The sequence below is a fragment of the Globicephala melas genome, chromosome 16 (genome assembly GCF_963455315.2).
Source record: "Globicephala melas chromosome 16, mGloMel1.2, whole genome shotgun sequence".
NCBI classification, from domain to species: Eukaryota; Metazoa; Chordata; class Mammalia; order Artiodactyla; family Delphinidae; genus Globicephala; species Globicephala melas.
This window is the reverse complement of record NC_083329.1, coordinates 28,061,829-28,080,818: the sequence shown is the minus strand read 5'-3', so window position 1 is coordinate 28,080,818 and position 18,990 is coordinate 28,061,829. Positions and strand designations below refer to the sequence as shown.

At 42.8% G+C, this 18,990-nt stretch overlaps 1 protein-coding gene and 1 pseudogene across 2 annotated transcripts in view; one reads left to right on the top strand and one right to left on the bottom strand.

Moving 5' to 3' along the window:
• Nucleotides 1-30: 30 nt before the first annotated feature.
• DNMBP (dynamin binding protein) overlaps nucleotides 31-18,990 on the bottom strand; it is a 110,601-nt gene continuing 91,641 nt past the window's right edge. For both annotated transcript variants that reach the window (XM_030865321.3, XM_030865328.3), the window contains 10 exons: nucleotides 18,831-18,848; nucleotides 18,265-18,464; nucleotides 16,555-16,685; nucleotides 15,536-15,640; nucleotides 12,840-12,968; nucleotides 8,269-8,601; nucleotides 7,724-7,903; nucleotides 6,031-6,229; nucleotides 3,423-3,964; nucleotides 31-2,141 (listed from right to left, as the gene is read on the bottom strand). In XM_030865321.3, the coding sequence (XP_030721181.1) occupies nucleotides 1,956-2,141; nucleotides 3,423-3,964; nucleotides 6,031-6,229; nucleotides 7,724-7,903; nucleotides 8,269-8,601; nucleotides 12,840-12,968; nucleotides 15,536-15,640; nucleotides 16,555-16,685; nucleotides 18,265-18,464; nucleotides 18,831-18,848 (2,023 nt within the window). In that variant the 3' untranslated portion in view covers nucleotides 31-1,955. The remainder of the gene's footprint in view (nucleotides 2,142-3,422; nucleotides 3,965-6,030; nucleotides 6,230-7,723; nucleotides 7,904-8,268; nucleotides 8,602-12,839; nucleotides 12,969-15,535; nucleotides 15,641-16,554; nucleotides 16,686-18,264; nucleotides 18,465-18,830; nucleotides 18,849-18,990) is intronic.
• LOC115857887 (ORM1-like protein 1 pseudogene) lies at nucleotides 9,679-10,339 on the top strand (annotated as a pseudogene).

The window sequence follows — 18,990 nt, the reverse complement described above, 5'->3', positions numbered from 1 at the left end:
TAATTATTTTATTTATTTATCTCTGGCTGCGTCTTCATTGCTGCACGCAGGCTCTCTCTAGTTGCGGCGAGCGGGGGCTACTCTTTGTTGCGGTGTGCAGGCTTCTCATTGTGGTGGCTTCTCGTTGCAGAGCACAGGCTCTAGGCGTGCAGGCTTCAGTAGTTGTGGCATACGTGCTCAGTAGTTGTGGCTTGCGGGCTCTAGAGTTCGGGCTCAGTAGTTGTGGCACACGGGCTTAACTGTTCCGCTGCATGTGGAATCTCCTGGACCAGGGCTCGAACCTGTATTCTCTGCATTGGCAGGTGGATTCTTAACGCGCCACCTGGGAAGTCCCGACAAAATGAGTTTTTGACCTGAGTTTCTTCAGTTAGTCTCTCCCATCTCTTGGGATCTGAGCATCACTGGATTGTCAAGAAGTTACCCCCAGAAACGTGAGAAGGTTCAGGCTAAACATGGAGGGAAATCAAGAAAACATACTCATGGCCCTTAGAAATGCTTTTATTTATAAAATAACTACTCAAATATAAACATCTCTAGATACAAACACTATTCACAAGAGACTCTTGCCTTGCTTCCTTCTGACCAACCAGCAGACTCACGGGGGCCAAGGAGTTCACAGGTGTCTCCCAATTCATCATAACTTTAAGGCAAAGGTGCATTTGGAGGAGCAAGGGCTGTAAGGCTGTTCTTAATTCCCTTTCTTAAAAGACAAAATTCACGGTTTCCTGTTCCAAGGTAGGCTTTCTTGTCTGGGGCAGACCTTAAGAATCAGAGCCCTGCTCAAATAGAAACTTCAGGGGGAGATTCTTAGTGTTAGGATTAGTAAATATCTTCCTGAGGTGGAGGGAGGCACAATCAGGCACTTTAGATTCTGTTTGGCTTAGACCATGGTCTCTGAAGCACGGGGGCTGATGAAACAGGAAATGCTTATTTCCAAGTCTAGGATAAGCTACTTCTGGGACTGCTTATCCGAATTCAAATAAGACACACGCGTTATGTTTTCTGCATCTGTGGACAGTAGTGTGCTTGGATGAAGAGGAGAGGCATCCAGTCTCCCAGCAGGCTAGACTGGCTTCAGCCCATCGCAGAATGAGTCCCTCTAATGAAATGGCGGGAGCTCTGATCCTGTTCTCCTAGGAGAGTCTATCAGATATTGAGCTTCAGGAGAGAGACCAGGAGACATTATCACGCACAGACCATATAAAGTAGGATGACTGTCAGCAAGGTGTGGAGGATAGCACCTAATGGGAAGAGAACCTTTCAGATGAAGGTTCAAGGAAAAGAAAGACCCTAAGCATTTTTTAAAAGGAGAAAGAAAGTCGTTGAATTTTGCCCAAGCAATCTGGAAGTGCAGTGAAATAAATAAGAAAAAGATTACAGGTGGTAGCGTTTTAGGGACTTTTAGAAATAAGGGGTGTGTGTGTGAATGTGTGCCAGACACTGAGGTTTTAAAACACCAGATTTGGTACAAGGTCGACAAACTCCTTGCCACATGCAGAGGCGCAGCCTGAAAGGGCTCCCAGAGAATTCTTTTCATCCAAGTCGGTTTCCGGTCAGTCGATCATGGCGCGTGGGGCCACCCCAAACTCAGTATGGCACAACCAACGCCAACTTCTTCTAATGCTATAGCACAGCTTCCAGCATATATTGGATACTGGTCTTCTGACTGGAAATTTCTCGTTTCCAAAAGCTGACCCCAGGATTGGCCTCTCTTCTCACGGTCACTGAATCACTTGCAAGCCCCAGGGTCCATTTCAAATTCTAGAAATTCTAGCAAGCATCAAGGTTGACAACCCAATCAAAGAGAGCAAGACTTATCTTGTGCCCCACTGTGCCATGGTTAAGCCATGCAGGCAGGGCCAGTGTCTCAAGAGCAGGCGCCCTCTCAGTGGACACCAGGACCCTTCAGCAGAAGGAAGCAAAGGCAGCAAGGTTGAATGGGAGGCAGAACAGGTTCAGGTGTACTCAGTTTTGCAGATATAATTGGATGGAACATAGCCCTTCTTCCCATTAACTTCGGCTAACCACCATTCTGTATTTCCTGTAACATCTTTAAACTCCAGGATCTTGAGTCTCTGATTGGCTGACACACTCAGCTCATTTGGGTTCCGTGCCTTGAAGGTATAGACAGCAAAATAGACCTGTGTGAGGAAGAGAAAGTGAGTTAGGAAATGGGAAACAGCTTAGAGCAAAGCTGCCCAACAGAACTTCCTGTGGTGATGGGGACCATCTGTATCTGCACCATGCAATATGGCAGCCCTTAGCCACATGGCCATTGAACACTTGAAATATGCCTAGTGAAATGAAAGAACTTAATTTTATTAATTTTGTTTAATTTTACCTAACTTAAATAGCTACATACGGCTTGTGGCTACCCTAATGAACAGGTCAGATTTAAAGAAAACCAAAATTCACATATTTTTACTTTCAGAGTTGCCTTAAAGAGTGAAAGAAGCTGCAGTCAGCATGGAAGATGGATGAGACACGAGGATGCCCTTCCATACCCCTAACACAGAAATTCTGAATTTAAAAAACTTAAAAAAAAACCCAAAACACAACTAACCTCAAAGTAAGAAAGGATGCTCTCTAGATGCCCATAACAAAGCTATCATGCAAAGCAAGGGTGGTATTCAGTGATCAGAAGGAGAAGTCAGGAGGCCCGCAGGGGCACAGGGATGAATACACACCCGAAGGCTGGGGTTTAGGACCTGCTCAGGAACTGGAGTTTATGAGGCTAGAAGTGAGCTCCTTGCACAAAGTCAGAATCTAAGAAAGGGCCATTTCCTCTCTTATCACGTCTAGAAAAACTGCCTGCTGGTGGGTCCAGAGCTGGCTGTGGTTTGTAACAGAACCACAGAGAGCTCACAGACGAAGGTAAGACACACACAGAGACTCACTGCTGCAAGTGAGCAAAGGCAAGAGGCAGGTGGCCAGGGATTCCTCAGCTGTGGATGTGAAAGTGGCTTTAAAATATGTAGGTTTAAAATGTTTAAGATACAAAGACAAGAGCAGGCCATTATGAAAAGAACAGGAAAAACTGAAACAGAGCCAGACTTTTATTTCTGAATTCTAGAAATAAACATATAGTTATTTGAATAAAAAACTAAGTGGACGAGTTAAACAGCAGACTTTATACAATGGAAAAATCAGCACACTGGAAGAGTGGGAAAAGCTTCATGGTAAAACCCTGTAAATGCTCCAAGACACAACAGCCTGTGAAGTCAGCCAGGGAAGGGCCCAGAAGGGGTGGAGCTGCCCACTCTTACAGCAGCGAGTTTCCACAAATGCTTTAAGCATTTGTCTGCGAGCCCATCTCCAGGTCACCCCCAGGCCCTGGGTAAGCCTCTGACTCACCCACTCCTGGGAGGGCATCACCTGCATCTGCTCAGGCGCAGTAACCACAGTACCCAGCCCGCACTCACCTGGTTGCCTTCCGCCTTGCTGTTTTCCAGCTGTCCGTTTCTGTCATCCAGAGACAGGGCTGTTCTTGCACATCCTTTTACGAGGTCTCTACCCTGCCCGTTTCGCCCTGGCACCGAGTAACCAGCCATTTCTGGATGCCTGGGGTTTCGGGAGCTCCTCAGAGTGGGAGCAGGCTGCTGAAGGTCTCTGGCAGCGTCTACCGAATCCCAGGGCCCATGCTGGGAGGGGGAGTCTGGGTCCGAGGGGCATCTGGAAGGGCTGCTCTCTGAGTTCAAAGATGCGCTGAGAGTTCCTTGGTCAAATTCCGTCAGTGAAGATGTGTCTGGAGGCTGTTTCTGGGTAGGCCCTGAGCTAAAGGACACGGCCACACTGCTGGGGTTGAAGGTCAAGGTGCCGCCGCTGTTCTGCCGCCGGGGGAACCTGGGGGAGGAGCTGCCGTGCTCCGACTCGGTGGAGGAGTGGCTGCCCACGGAGGCGTCAGAGTGGCTGCGGCGTGCATTGTAGGGCTTCAGGAAGGAGCTGTACACAAAGCCTTTGGTGACTGCGGGCAGGAAAAACAAACACGAAGAGCTTTTCGTGGGAGGAGGAGGGTGGAGGAAATCAGGAGAGAAGAAACTATGGTTTAAGGTCAATAGTGAGACAAAATAAGATTCCTAGAGACAAACAGAACAGACACCATCCCAGGGCATAACGTGGGTGGTAGAGACAAGATGCTGTGGCCTCCTGCCAGTTCACGCCTATTACAACCGCACAACAGGTGAGTGACAAGGGGCTTTGCTGAGAATTAAGAGACAGTAACAGAAACAACCACAGACCACATGTCTGAGTGAGCATGAGTAGATGAAGAAAACAGAAGGGCCAGACCATGGGAACAAAGGCTAATGGGAAGACAACTAAGGATGTGTTCAATTGTCCATTGAGTGTGGTAAAAAGGGATTTTAAAAACCATCCTCAGCATGACAGAGCCCCTCGGATACACCTCCCTGCCCTCTCCAACCACACACTTGAATCTCTGTCCCTGGTTTAGGAATGAGGTGGGAATACTGTGAGAACTAGCTGCTTATATTAGTTAGAATACACATCTAACACATATCATATCAATATCATATCAATTCATATCAATAAATTGCCTAAGATGAGGACAGAGAGGGCCCTCAGCTAAAACTTTTAAGCATAGATTAGGGATTGAGATCCCTAATCCATAGGAAAAATTGTTATATTTATTAGGAAAGAATTATCTGTTAAGGCAGGGACCCAGAGTATGTAACCTCGACTTGAGCAAGGGCCATCTCTGTTTTGATCTTTAGAGTGTTTCCTGGACCTAAAAAAAAGGCCGGCTTGCACTTGTTCTATCTGCTGGGCAATAGGGAGGAGTCCCCTGAGCAGATGCCAAGGGGTGGAGGGTCTAAGAGCTGATGCTATGAGCTTCTGGCTACCACTTTACTCACCAGGATTTAGTAGATAAGGAAGAACCCCAAGGACAGGGGGGGCTCAAACAGCCTGGATCTTCACTAGGAGTTCATCTGTCTATCAGTGGCTCTCACCTGTCATCACCCTGGGGGCCCCATCCTTCGTCCTTCCTTTCCCACTTCAATCTTTATTATTTTGGGTAAGCAGAGCAGGGGGCTGGGGGAGGAGAAAAAAATCCACACAACACTTTTAAAGAAACTGAGAAATGTTAAAATTTTCAGTTCTTGTGGTATGAACACAGATGTTTATTATAGAGGCCCACAATCCTTTTCTAAAACACTCGGGGCCAGATGTGTTTTGGAATTCAGATTTGGGGATTTAGGAAAGGTAATCAAGTATACTATAGATTTCATGATATACCCAGCAGGGTCTGGGTCAACACCCCATAGTCAAACCCATTCATGTTTCTGTAGCAAAACGTATGCGACTAGTCCCACCAAAAGGGAAGAGTAATGATCATAAACAGCCTCACATCATTTGTTCAGGTTTTGTCACCAAATGAGTTCAGATCAGGGCAGGTTTTGGCAAATTAGTTCTGAAAAAAAAAGCTCTGATATTTCAAAGCTTTTCAGATTTTGGAATTGTTATTCTTTATTATTCTTTGTACGTTGAAAAAAAAATTCTGTATGCCTTCCCCACCCCCACTCCTAACAGAAAAAAAAGCTGTAAGCTGTTTTTAAAGTCATTCCCTAAATAGTCATGAAGTAAAATTGTTTGTTGGTTGGGAGCAGGGGTAACTCAAAAAGCAAACAACCCCTTCTTAAAGGTTTTAAACTCATATGCTCACAAAACACACCTACAGAACTTGTGGTTCACTCAGGTTAGGATCGAGAGGGCAAAGGACCCTTCAGGCAGGATTCACTGCCTGTAAAGGTAAAGCAAGGCAAGATCTTGCAAGGTAAGTAATGGAGTCTCCTCTGGAATTTTTAAAAGAACAAAAACAAAATCAAAGACTGGTTTTGTTTCAGTAATGACTTGAGCATTACACTCTCTAGAGACGGAGAGAACTTTTAAGGTTGCTTTTCCCTTTAACCGAACACTCTCATATTTTTCTCTGGCCTACCCAGGATTCAGGCACAGTCCAAATCACTCTTTCCTCATTTAGAGTTACAGTAATCTGTCGCCTACTGTTCTTACCTCCATTGTCAATCAGCCAGCGGTTCTGGCTGCCCATGGGGTCCTTTTTCTTAATCACGCCCACCAGGTCACCTTCCAGAAGTGAGACGTCCAGGTCCTGGGCAGCATTGAAGTTCCGTTCTGCTTGGAAGAGCTTTTCAGGGGGATACCTTACCAAGAGGGAGGCCCGGAGTTCTTCTGACTGAAGCATGTAACTTGGCTGAAAGGCAATATAAGAAATACAATCATCAGGTTTCCCTGGTGGCGCAGTGGTTGAGAGTCCGCCTGCCGATGCAGGGGACATGGGTTCGTGCCCCGGTCCGGGAAGATCCCACATGCCGCGGAGCGGCTAGGCCCGTTAGCCATGGCCGCTGAGCCTGCGCGTCCGGAGCCTGTGCTCCACAACGGGAGAGGCCACAACAGTGAGAGGCCTGCATAACGCAAAAAAAAAAAAAAAAAAAAGAAATATAATCATCAAAACCCCTTCCGGGCCGTTATCCCAGCAGCTCTATTTAATCCCATATGCTGTCAGTCTCAGAAGTGGAGGCAATGACAGCCAGCTCCCTACTCCCATCAGACGCCTTTGCGCCTGAGTCAGTCCACGTGGCTACAGGTAAAAATTGTAATCTCTTGGGTCACGTTTTGGTGCCTTTGTAGTAAGAAAATTTAACACACCCTTAGTTTTATATCTGTTATCCTGTGACAAAAATATGTGATTAAAGTGCCACCTAAAGAATCAAAATATCTAAGTAACATGAGTAGGTCTGCTTTTATTTTACTGTATGAATCTAAACAACTGAGACTTTCCTTATCTAGACTTCATATCTATAAAAACAATATTCATAAAAATAAGAAAAAGTAAACGTGATTAAAAAAATCTGATTCCCTCTTTTAAATCATATAAATTAATGTCTATGGGATTACATGGGGCAAAAATATTGTAAGCACAGATAAATCAGCAGTCTTTTAGGTTTTTACCCCATATAATCTGGTATATCTTACCGTACTTTTCAGAATATGCAAGAATCGAGTTCAAAAAGAAAATAACTCCAGGTTAAAAAGTGGTCAGCCATTAACTGTTCGGCAGTGTATCAGATAACCACCTTTTCCAATACATGATCAAAAATAGGGAGCCTGGCAGAATTAACATACCCTTAAGCCAGTTCCTTTCACTGATCAAAGTACTAATATTAATCCTTTACTAACTCCTTTCATTGTATAGGATAGGATCCAAGAATGCTTTTCAGAGGGCATTTTGAAGTCTATACCAGGAGGCACACTAGTGGTGCCTAGTGATAGTGAGTGAAGGAATGAATGAGAGCATGATAGATTTGAACTCAATAACCTTTATTCTCCAATTATTATAAAATATTTAAACTCCTATTAAATTGCTCATCTGTAGAGACAGAGCTGAGTCCATCAATATTAATAATAATAATGATGATGATAGTAGCTTACTTGAATAATGCTAACTAATAATGGTGTCAGGCAACGTCCAAGTGTTTTACATATTTTAACTCATTTGAATCTCAAAACAACTCTATGATGTAGGTATAACTATTATCTGTGTTTTAGACATGAGGAAACCGATGAAGCACTTGCTCAAGGACACAGAGTGAGTCATTGTCAGAATTGGGATCTGAACCCAGGCGGTCTTACTCAGGAGTTCACACCTTAACCACCAGGCCATATGAGCCTCTCCAGTTCCACTCACCAGGCCCAGGAGTGGCTTTCGGGTGGACTGGCGGTCCATAGTTTTCCTGTCAAATGACCTCTTGGTGGCAGGAAGAGACTCTGGGAAGAAGGTGAAAACCTGGAGTTGCTGCAGGACCCTGCTGTGCTCCTCATGGAAGACGGCAATCAAGTTCCCTTCCCTGCCGGTGACTTTGAGTAACTGGAGTCCATGCACAGGGAGAGCAGAGACAGAGGAAAGAAGAGAACACACGTGAACGATCCCAGGACTGGCACAGTCTCCTTAAAACTCCTCAAGTGTAAGCCACCAACACCGCAGCCCAGTGCCCGCAGCCCGAGCTGGCTGGCTCCTCCGGGATCTCTCAGGGTGGAAAGAGAGCCATTTAAAGGCCACAGGTTCCCCGGCTCCATCAAGGGATCAAGAATTCTGATTCCTGACAGGCCTGACCCAGTGACATACTTAATCTACCTAGTTTAATAATGTCTCTGACAACCTGGCTGTGTATTCCCAGAAAAACTCCAGGAGAACTTGGGATTCTACCTCTCCATGGGGAGGGCGGGCCTCACCGAGAGCAACGGCTTCAGCTGCTCCAGCGCCTGGCGCACGAAGTCACAGTGGGCCTCGGCGTAGCCATGCACACAGTTGCTGAAGAGGCCCTGCGCATACTGATGGAACTTGGGCAGCTCGTCCAGCAGCTGGGCGTTCAGGGCCTCGTAGTTGTTCCGGGCCGACTGCAGCTCCTCCAGGGTCTTCTTGTCCTTCAGCTTCTCTGCCCGTTCTGTACAGTTATAGAAGTCCAGAAGCTTGTCAAAGCGTTTCTGCACTAGCTTGTGGGGCCCCGTGAACATGTTCAGTAACTGATTCAGGGGAGAGATGACCAGCCGCTCTGTCCTCTCTTTCTGTGGGGAGAGAAAGGCACGGTGTTCAGTGTCCCGAATTTGTTATTCTCAAAACTATCTTCAGGTGGATTTTGTTGTGTCCTGTACCACCTGCTTTGCTCCTAGTGCACGAGCTAAACCCATGCAGATCCGACACCAGATGTACGCACATATTCTACAAAGCTTCTCAGCTTATAACTCTTCACCCAACTATTTACTCATGCCAAAGAGTGTGCAAAATAGCTGCATAGTTGATAACAAATGCTAAACTACATACATGAACATGATGTTTGCATTACAACCCATTTGTGACCATCTGTCTGGTATCACTTACGTGTACGTGTCTATATATAACTTGAATTTAACTTAATGTTTAGTTGTTAAAAATAGAATTACCATATGACCCAACAATCCCACTCCTGGGCATATACCCAAACAAAGATACATGCACCTCTATGTTCACAGCAGCACTATTCACCATAGCCAAGACATGGAAACAACCTAAATGTCTGTTGACAGGTGAACTGATAAAGAAGATGAGGTACATATATACAATGGAATACTACTCAGCCATAAAAAAGAACAAAATAATACCATCTGCAACAACATGGATGCAACCAGAGATTATCATACTAAGTGAAGTAAGTCAGAAAGAAAAAGCAAATAACACATGATACCACTTACACGTGGAATCTAAAATATGACACAGGACTTCCCTGGTGGTGTAGTGGTTAACAATCTGCCTGCCAATGCAGGGGACACGGGTTCGAGCCCTGGTCCGGGAAGATCCCACATGCCGCGGAGCTACTAAGCCTGCGTGCCACAACTACTGAAGCCCATGCACCTAGAGGCTGTGCTCCACAACAAGAGAAGCCACCCAATGAGAAGCCCATGAACTGCAACAAAGGGTAGCCCCCGCTCTCTGCAACTACAGAAAGCACGCGTGCAGCAACAAAGACCCAATGCAGCCAAAAATAAATAAATAAATAAAATATGACACAGATGAACCTATCTATGAAACAGAAACAAAATCAGTGACATAGAGAATACACTGGTGGCTGCCATGGGGGAAGGAGGTGGGAGAGGCTTGGATTGGAATTGGGGATTAGCAGATGCAAACTGGTATACAGAGAATGGACAAACAATAAGGTCCCACTGTGTAGCACAGGGAACTATATTCAATATCCTGCAATAAACCATAATAGAGGAGATGCCGCCGTTAGCCCTGCAGCCACCGCGGAGCTGATACTGCTCTGAGCCAGCCAGCCGCCGGGAGTGGGGTGGCAGTGCAAACATGAATGTTGGAGCTGCCCACAGTGAGGTGAATCCAAATACCCATGTAATGAACAGCCGGGGTATGTGGCTGACATATGCTTTGGGAGTTGGCTTGCTTCATATCGTTTTACTCAGTGTTTTACCCTTCTTCAGTGTTCCTGTTGCTTGGACCTTAACAAATGTTATACATAATCTGGGCATGTATGTATTTCTGCATGCAGTAAAAGGAACACCATTTGAAACTCCTGACCAGGGTAAAGCGAGGCTCCTAACTCATTGGGAACAACTGGACTATGGAGTACAGTTTACATCTTCAAGGAAGTTTTTCACAATTTCTCCAATAATTCTATATTTTCTGGCAAGTTTCTATATGAAGTATGATCCAACTCACTTCATCTTAAACACAGCTTGTCTCCTGAGCGTGCTAATTCCCAAAATGCCACAGCTACATGGTGTTCGGATCTTTGGAATTAATAAGTATTGAAATGTGTTCTGAAATGAACAAAAATTTTTTACAGCTACTGAGTTTTCTGTAAGGAAGGAGTGGTTAGTAAACTGCACTGTTTCTGTGATAATGTGAAATGAGAGGTAGCTACATTGGAGAGCCAACTGCTGGTTCTTCATATGCTGTTTTGAAGCGCAGATTCTTACGAGAAGACGCCTCTCTTTAATGAATCTGGTATCCTTCTGACGAGGGGCTTTAGTTAAATGGCTATAAAGTAAGGGTGTAGTAGATAAATCCAAGGAAATAAGAGATTTATAAGAAACTAAGTCCAGCTTAGCTTATAATGAATAGGCATTATGTTAGGAGAAGAAAATGTTTAATCATTCAGTCATGGTCAGTTTAAGCAGAGTTACATGTAAACCAGAATCATTTCTTTACAAGTTTATTATAGATTGTTTTTATTACCATGCATGTTCCTCTTGTGTTATATAAGAGGATATATACCCTCTTGTTTTATACAAACCAATTCCTACCTTATGAATGTACTTTTTTGGTTTTGCAGGCTCAACATTGTGTTGATAGATGAGTTCATTTTTACATTTATTAAGTTACTGAGTTCATGAAGGTCCACCTTCATGACTGATTGATGATAGAAGATAGTTAGGCATCTTAGAAGCAGCTTCTGAGTCAGCCTTCTAATTTTGGAACAAAGTGGGTTTTGCTGCCTTTCCAGGTACAAGGCTGCTAAACCAATTAAGAAAATAATTTATTTCTTGTAATTAAAGTATATGGTAACTTAAAGTTCTGCTTATTTGGTTGAGCAATCTAATTGTTGAAGTCTGCCATTCTTTAGCATTGGAAATTTAAAATGGACAACTACATAGCCAACCTGCGATCTGGCAGAAACTGCTTCTCTAGCAATACTATCAGAGTGAATAATGGAGTCTTTTTTTAGCAGGTCTGCAGTAAAAGGTATATTTCCTTAGTCCTCCTGCTCTCAGTCTCCATACTTTGCCCATTAATATTTTGCCTGTCGATGCACGAGTCTTAGTATAGATAACTCAGAATGGTTAACTATTTCCAAAGCAGCAACCATATTGAATCCTTGTGACTTAAGAGAAGCTTTCTATAGTTGCTGACATTAATTGCAAGAAATAACTATATTCTACTTTGAGAAGTAAACATGTCAAAAGAAAGTTCTGATATGTGACGAAACTGAAAAACCTAGAACATTTGTAAGCAAAACTGAGTGAAAAGAATTATAATACCAACTTAAAAGTCAATTTGTTTCAAACTGACTTTTGGAGGTAATGATCATTGTTTTGTATTTCAAAAGTATTGAGTTTAGAAATCAGTTGTATGATAATGCCTTTGTATGTTTGTCTTTTCTCATGTATTTTTAAATAACCAGTAATCTATACTTTAATAAATTTTTCTTTGGTGTAAAAAAAAAAACATAATGGAAAAGAATATAAAAAAGAATGCATATATATGTGTAACTGAGTCACTCTGCTGTACAGAAGTAATTAACATAACATCGTAATTTATACATCAATAAGAAATAAATTTTAAAAAGATTTAGTTGTTACATAATCTGGGGTAGAGAAACTTTCACACACCCATCATACCTCTTCTACTCATAACTACTTAGTAATACTCTGTTTTCACTTTTCAAAAGTTTTTGTCTAATTCTTTCTAGAGGGATAGACATAGAGGGCACAATATTGACACAAAAGAACATAAATAGGTGCTTAGTAAATTACTTTTAATAAGATGCTACTGTTAGAATAACCGTATGTTCCCCCAATGTTTTCTAAAGATGCTTCAAGCATCCAGAGATCTCCAAGAAGCTATCAAAGCCCACCCATTTCTACTCAGGAGATATATAGAGAACATATATTTAGAATTTCCCAAGCAATTTGGCATTTTATAGTCTTTACAAAACAGTTTTTGCCATTTCAAAAATCTATTTGTTAATCTCTTAACTATGCAAAAATATTCCGTTTTAAGTTATTAGTTCTTTAGTTGTTTTCTTTTGATCAGTTATCCAGTAGTGATACCAGATTAAATTTCCTGGTTTTCCTTTATCCCCTGAAACTGGGCTGATCACAATTATAAAAAAATCTATTTGCAGGGCTTCCCTCGTGGCGCAGTGGTTGAGAGTCCGCCTGCCGATGCAGGGGACATGGGTTCGTGCGCCGCTCCGGGAAGATCCCACATGCTGTGGAGCAGCTCAGCCCGTGAGCCATGTCCGCTGAGCCTGCGCTCCGCAGCAGGAGAGGCCACAACAGTGAAAGTCCCGCGTACCACAAAAAAAAAAAAAATCTGTTTGCATACATGCAGGTCCTATCTGTCCTTTCAGCTGATTGAAAGTCAGGTTCTGAATATAAAATTCTGATATGAACTTAGCTAAAGAACACTAGGATTCCTGGTCCATGGAAGCGTGTCTCTATGGAATTAACTTTTCCATGAGCTGGATGTTACAGAGAACCCTGGGAAGAGGCCCAGCCTGAAAAAAGTGGGCTGAAGAGTCACTTACAAAATTTGTGAAGAGCTGGTCACTGATGTAGCGATGCACCTTCTCGAACTGTTCCAAGTCTCTGTGTCCCTTCTCCATGCACACATCCCACATGCTCACGGCAGCCACCACCTTCACACATGCGGATTCCTGCAGCCAGTTACAAACACAGGTAAGACCAGACAGAACTTCTAGCCTCCATCATTCATCCTAGATAGCAGTTAGCAGTCAGAACCAAAGCGACCTGCCCGTCCAAGGGCTGTCACCCATTGCTAGGGAGACAAGGCTTTTTAAGAGTTGGGTGCTCAGGTGTATACTTGCTACACATTTAGATAACATGGGGAGAAAATAGCCAATAGGGAGATATCAAAATTAGAGGAATTGTAGGCTAAAGTCCTGAGGCAAGGGAACCATACTTGGTCAAATCTCTCACTTTAAGCCAATGTGTTCCTGGAAAGTCTTATAAGCCCTCAATTTTACTTATCACATTTTCAAAACATGAATGGAGAGAGTTTGCTATTTAAAAGAAGTGTCGGAAGCACTTCAAATCAGTGGGTATTACTCAATAAATGATAATGACAGATAACTAGATAAAAAACAAAAAGTTGGATTCCTATATACTAATATAAATTCCAGCTAGATTGACTAATATAAAAAAATAAAATGATAAAAGTACTGGAACATAGGACATCTTTTTAAAATTATCTTGGAATGGGAAAGACCTTTTAAAGTATGACACAGAACTAAGAAACCATAAAAGTTTAGTTAGACTACACAAAAATAAAACTCTTCTACACAGAGAAAACATTTTAAGCAAATTCAAAAGTCAACAAACTGGGGAGGGGGTATTTGTAAGCCAGCATCTCAGAAGAAGGGCTCTTTTCTCCAACATATACAAAGGTACTACCAGTCAATAAGAAAAAGAACAATAAATCAATAAATAAGTGCCCCCAAATACAGACAAATCACAGAAAAAGAAATATAATGATTTAAACATACAAAACTATCCTCAACTTCATTCATAATATAAGAAATGTAAATTCAAACTATATTAAAATAGCAATTTTTACCTTTCTTGCCGGCAAAGATAAGACATTTTGATTTTGATAACACTGTATGTTAGCAAGGGATGGGGAAACTGTTTCATACATTGCTGGTGGGGAGTTTTCACGGGTATGATATCTATGAAATTTGCATTGCTTTATGATTTGGCTCAGAAAATCTAGTACTCTGGCCTTCAGATATACTCACATAGATCAGAAAAATGATCTACATGCAAAGATATTTCTCGTGCCCATGTTTCTAACTTTTTGCAACAACTTAAACATCCATCGATGGGGACTAGTCAAATTTATTATGGCATGTCCATAACAATTAAATACTATACAGTTGTAAAAAAGAACAAGGCAGCTCTGTGTGTGCAAATATGGAACGATTTCCAAAATGCAAAACCCAAGGTGCTCAACAGTGCGTGTGTGTCTCTCTCTCTCTCCCTCACACACGTTATCTCTGACAGAAGAATCTGATAGATGTGTCCGCCTCTATAGATGACTAGGAGACAGGGGAGGGGGAGGAGTTATTTTTACTTTATACTTATCCCTTTGGTAGTTTTTGAATTTTGTACCATTTTACTTAAAAAAAAAAATAATAACAATAATGATTTTTAAAAAGCAAAGGATCTCTTTTAAAGGAAATTATTTGTTTCATGGGATGAGATTTTCCTGTGTGAGGGACAGGGGTACATGGTATACTTATATAAACACTATTCTATTAAATCAACAGAGAAATTACAGGTTTTAAGAGAAAGGATTCTAGTCCTGGTTCTGATTTCATGAAGGAAGCACTGCCTGAGGGAAGGAAGACCAGGGCCCGCCTGATCTCCCAAGTTCTTGCAACTCTCTAGACCTATTCGTGGCTCTAACAACCTTAGAGGCCTATGTACAGTTGTAAATAAATATTATTATTAGGAAGCACACCCCACAGGAACCATTCTCTTACTATTTGATCTTCAAAATGACTTTGACAAAATGAACTGTCACAAGTGCTTCTTCTATAACTGGGTACAGGAGACAGGGGGAAAAAAGGGTGATGAAGCTCGAAAGAGAGGGAGGAAAGAGCTAGGTCCCTTTACTATGAATACAACAGTGCTGATCTTCTGACATTGTTTAACTTTTAAATAACCTGTAAGAGGGCCTTCCCTGGTGGCACAGTGGGGTTAAGACTCCACGCTCCCAACGCACGGGGCCCAGGTTTGATCCCTGGTCAGGGAGCTAGATCCCACACTCATGCAACAACTAAGAGTTCGTGAGCCACAACTAAGGAGCCCACGTGTCGCAACTAAGGAGCTGACGAACCAAAACTTGCTCACCTGCTGCACCTAAGACCTGCTGCAACCAAATAAATAAACAAAACAATAACAGGAGGATATTCGTTCAGTAGTTATATCTGTAAGAATCCCAATAAAAAGTCTGTCATGGCATACTGGTCATTTGAGTCCAGGTTATTCCACATTCATTAAGCAATATGCTGGATGAACAGGAGAGCGGATGGAATTATACCATATGTGATTCCTTATTTTTTTTTTGGCTGGGATCTTAGTTCCCTGACCAGGGATTGAACCCAGCCCCATAGCAGTGAAAGCACCGAGTCCTAACCACTGAACAACCAGGGAATTCCCCACTGTACATGATTCTAATGAGAGTGATGTCTTTACTCACCCGGATATGCTGGAGGTAGAGAGACAGGTCTCGGATAAAAGATTTGATCAATCTTTCTTGCATTCGGAAGTTTTTCTCTGTTTCTTCAAATACTTCATCTTTAATCTGTTCAAAATAAAAAAGTGCTGTTAGCAAATTGGGACTTTCCCTCAATAGATCTTATTGGCAAAAGCATCTTTCTTAAAGCATCTTTTGTTTAAATTTTAAGCCTTTGATGTTTCCCTCAATCATACTGAATTGGATTTGACAGAGCTCCTAAGTACACACAGGCCCTCCTGGCTCTAACTGACCCCGTCTGTTCCTGATGGAAACCCTTTGCTGGTCAGGCTGTTTGCTTCACCAGTATTGTTGCCTTGCCTGGTTTGCCCTCCTCTCTCCCTATGCCAAACCTGCCCCTCTCCTTTAAGACTCAGATTAAATCTCTTGCCAACATGAAGCACACTCTCACGGAGCTCTAGTTTTTTTAAGTACCACAGCGTGTAGAGAACAAACTACAAAGCTTAGCAACTGATTCTTTAGCTGGTATTTTCCACTGACTGTATCACATACACATGGTTCAGTGCATGAAGTCTGGAGACTGGATCTACTTGTTGATAACTGTTTTACAAATCACTCAAACCTTAGACTTTACATTTCCTCATGTGTGACATATGGTGTTGAACAAGGTGATCTCTGAAATCCCTTCTAGCTTAACATGTCTACAATTTTCATTTTGTCTCCCCAAATAGCTTATAAGCTCCTTATGGGTGTCTAAAACCATGATAACTATTACATGGTGACCGATTTGGCCTCCTGATTTGCCTTCATACACACTGTAAGCAGCTCACCAAGGCTCGGATGGAGGGTTGGGTGGATGGATTTAAATGAACAGTAGCTGCAGGGTCCTGTATCCACCAGCTAGCAAACACCAGGGGAGGTACTAAGAGGGGAATCTTGCCAATTCACACCATGCAGGCTGCCCCGTGGAGCCCTGAAAAGCAGCCAAAGACAGGCTGAACCTTCAAGCGCAGGAACCTCACCTGTGGGGCAAAGCCAGTGAGGTGCTTCAGGTGACTGCTAACCCGGTTGGATTTCTTGATGATGGAGTGGATGTTCAGTTTAGAAATTTTCTCCATGAGGCTATCTTCATCACCCTTTCGGTACTTGAGGACTGGGGAGTGAGTCAAATTGGTGAGTGAAGAAAGCCCTCTTCTGAGCATGGACAGACTACAAATGAGACTAACAGCCCAAACTAGAGCTAGTGCTTGTTTTCAATGAGCTTATAACTGAGTACACAAAACGTTAATCCAAATCACCATTTATGGACAGATCGGATACCTGGAGAACAGCAGAGACTGTGCGCAGACTGGAGAAGGTTAGAGATGAGGAAGGAAGGTCGCAGAGGTGTAAGGGACAGAGCCTAAGATTTGGAGTCAAGGAAACCTGAGTTCAGTGCCTGGGTCTGTCATTTCATCAAGGTGTGGCCTTAGGGAATTCCCTGGTGGTACAGTGGTTAGGACTCTGCACTTGCACTGCCAGGGCCTGGGTTCAATTCCTGGTCAGGGAACTAAGGTCCTGCAAGCCATGGGGTACGGCCAAAAAAAAAAAAAAAAAAAAAGGTGGGGCCTTAAATAAGCCACTTAACTTCTCTGAGCCCCATTTTCCTTTCCAATAAGATGTAGAAAGTAATAGTACCTGACTTATAAGACCACCTTAAATGGTCTCATATACAAACGAGATATTTATATACAATCGTCTCATAGTGAAATGCTATGCAGGAGTTTTTGATTAATCTATGTGTCATGCATCAGGCACAGTCTGCAGAAAAGCCTGGAAATAAGAGTAAAAGGGTAGCAAGGGAAGGCTGGGTGGTAGCAAAAAGGCACACTTTACTGTTGTAGGAGATGAAGATGACATTACATGAGGAGATATGAACCAGGACAAAGGGCCAGATGGCCAGAGAGCTTTAACATCCACAGTCAACATTAAACACGGGTGTCATGGCTGAAGCAGAAGGGGAAAATGATTTTAGATAAATATGGAGAATAGTGGAGAGACAGGCAAAGAGGCTATATTATAGATTCTTTGAGGATATGAATAATAAATCAGTTTAGCATGGTCACCATGCTATACTCATTGAGTGTTCAAAATCAAAGCCTCAACAAGAGATTTGATAAGACAAAAGAAATGGTTCAGTTTGTTCTATATTATAAAGAAAGAGAGGGTGTTTGGCAACTGACTGCACAGTTCTGTGGGGGGGGGGGGCACAGACCAGAGGCAGGACTGATGGGACCAGGGAGGTGGGCAAACCCGGGTCTTCTGAAAGAACACAAAAAAGTTCTAGCTTCAGTGGAAACACTGAAATATCCAACCAGACGTGCGGAGCAAACACATATAAGCATGGACTGGAGAGGACTGCCTTCAATGAGTTGAGAAGGCAATCACTCATGCTTGAAGGAACTCTCCTGATCAGCCATTCTCTAATAGGTCTTTTTATCTCTTAGGAAAGACTCATTGCTATAAGCTTTATCACAGGTGCCTTATTTCCAACATGCATGATTGTGCTTTTATTATGATCACTGTTTTTTTTCTTTCATTATCTCATTTTCCCCAAATTCTATTACCATTTCTTCATCACAGCCCTATTACCTACCATCTGCTTATCCACCTCTGGTGAAGTAATTAATTCTTTTGAGAAGGAGAACATTCTCATGGGTATACCTCCTTTTCAGCAAGTATGCTTTTCTTACCCAGGTCCTTTCGACGTTTATATTCATTAATGTTAACGTTGATTTCCTTGACTGCAAGGACTGCACTGGTTAAAGGCACTTTATCTGGGTGGGACTCGGGGGTGGAATTCAGCAACTCCATCAGCAGCAGTGGGTAGCGCATTACTCTCTGCACTGGTTTGATGAGGAAGGAGCCCAGGTTAATATAATTTGTGCATCCCCTTCAAGAAAAGGAAAAACAGAGACGTCAGTCAACTGTCAGTAACACAGGGCCTACAGGTAGTATTTGTTATTCCTAACATAGCTCCGTTCTTTCACCCTACTTCCCAACTTAATTCATTCACATTTACTGGGCACCTAATAAACACCAGGCAGTGTTCTAGGTGCTGCGGATTTAGTAGTGACCCAAAAAAGTCCCTGCCCTAGTGGAAAGAGGCAGACAATAATCAAACAAACATTATATGAAGTGTCATTAGGTGGTAAGTGCTACGGAGGAAAGTACAGCAAGGCAGGTCTACTTCTAGGTTTCTGTCTATAAAGGAAGAAAATAATGAAATGAGCTTCTGCATCAAGTGGCAAGAACTTACCATTCATTGTACAGGCTCCTACAGGGCAGCGAGCATGAAAAGAAGAAACAACTGATTAAAGAAAATACTGATGCTGATTTTCACATTCCTCTCAGAACATATTAGTCCAACTAATGCCTATTAGCTGGGCAGACAAAAACCACATGGGACAGAAGGGGAA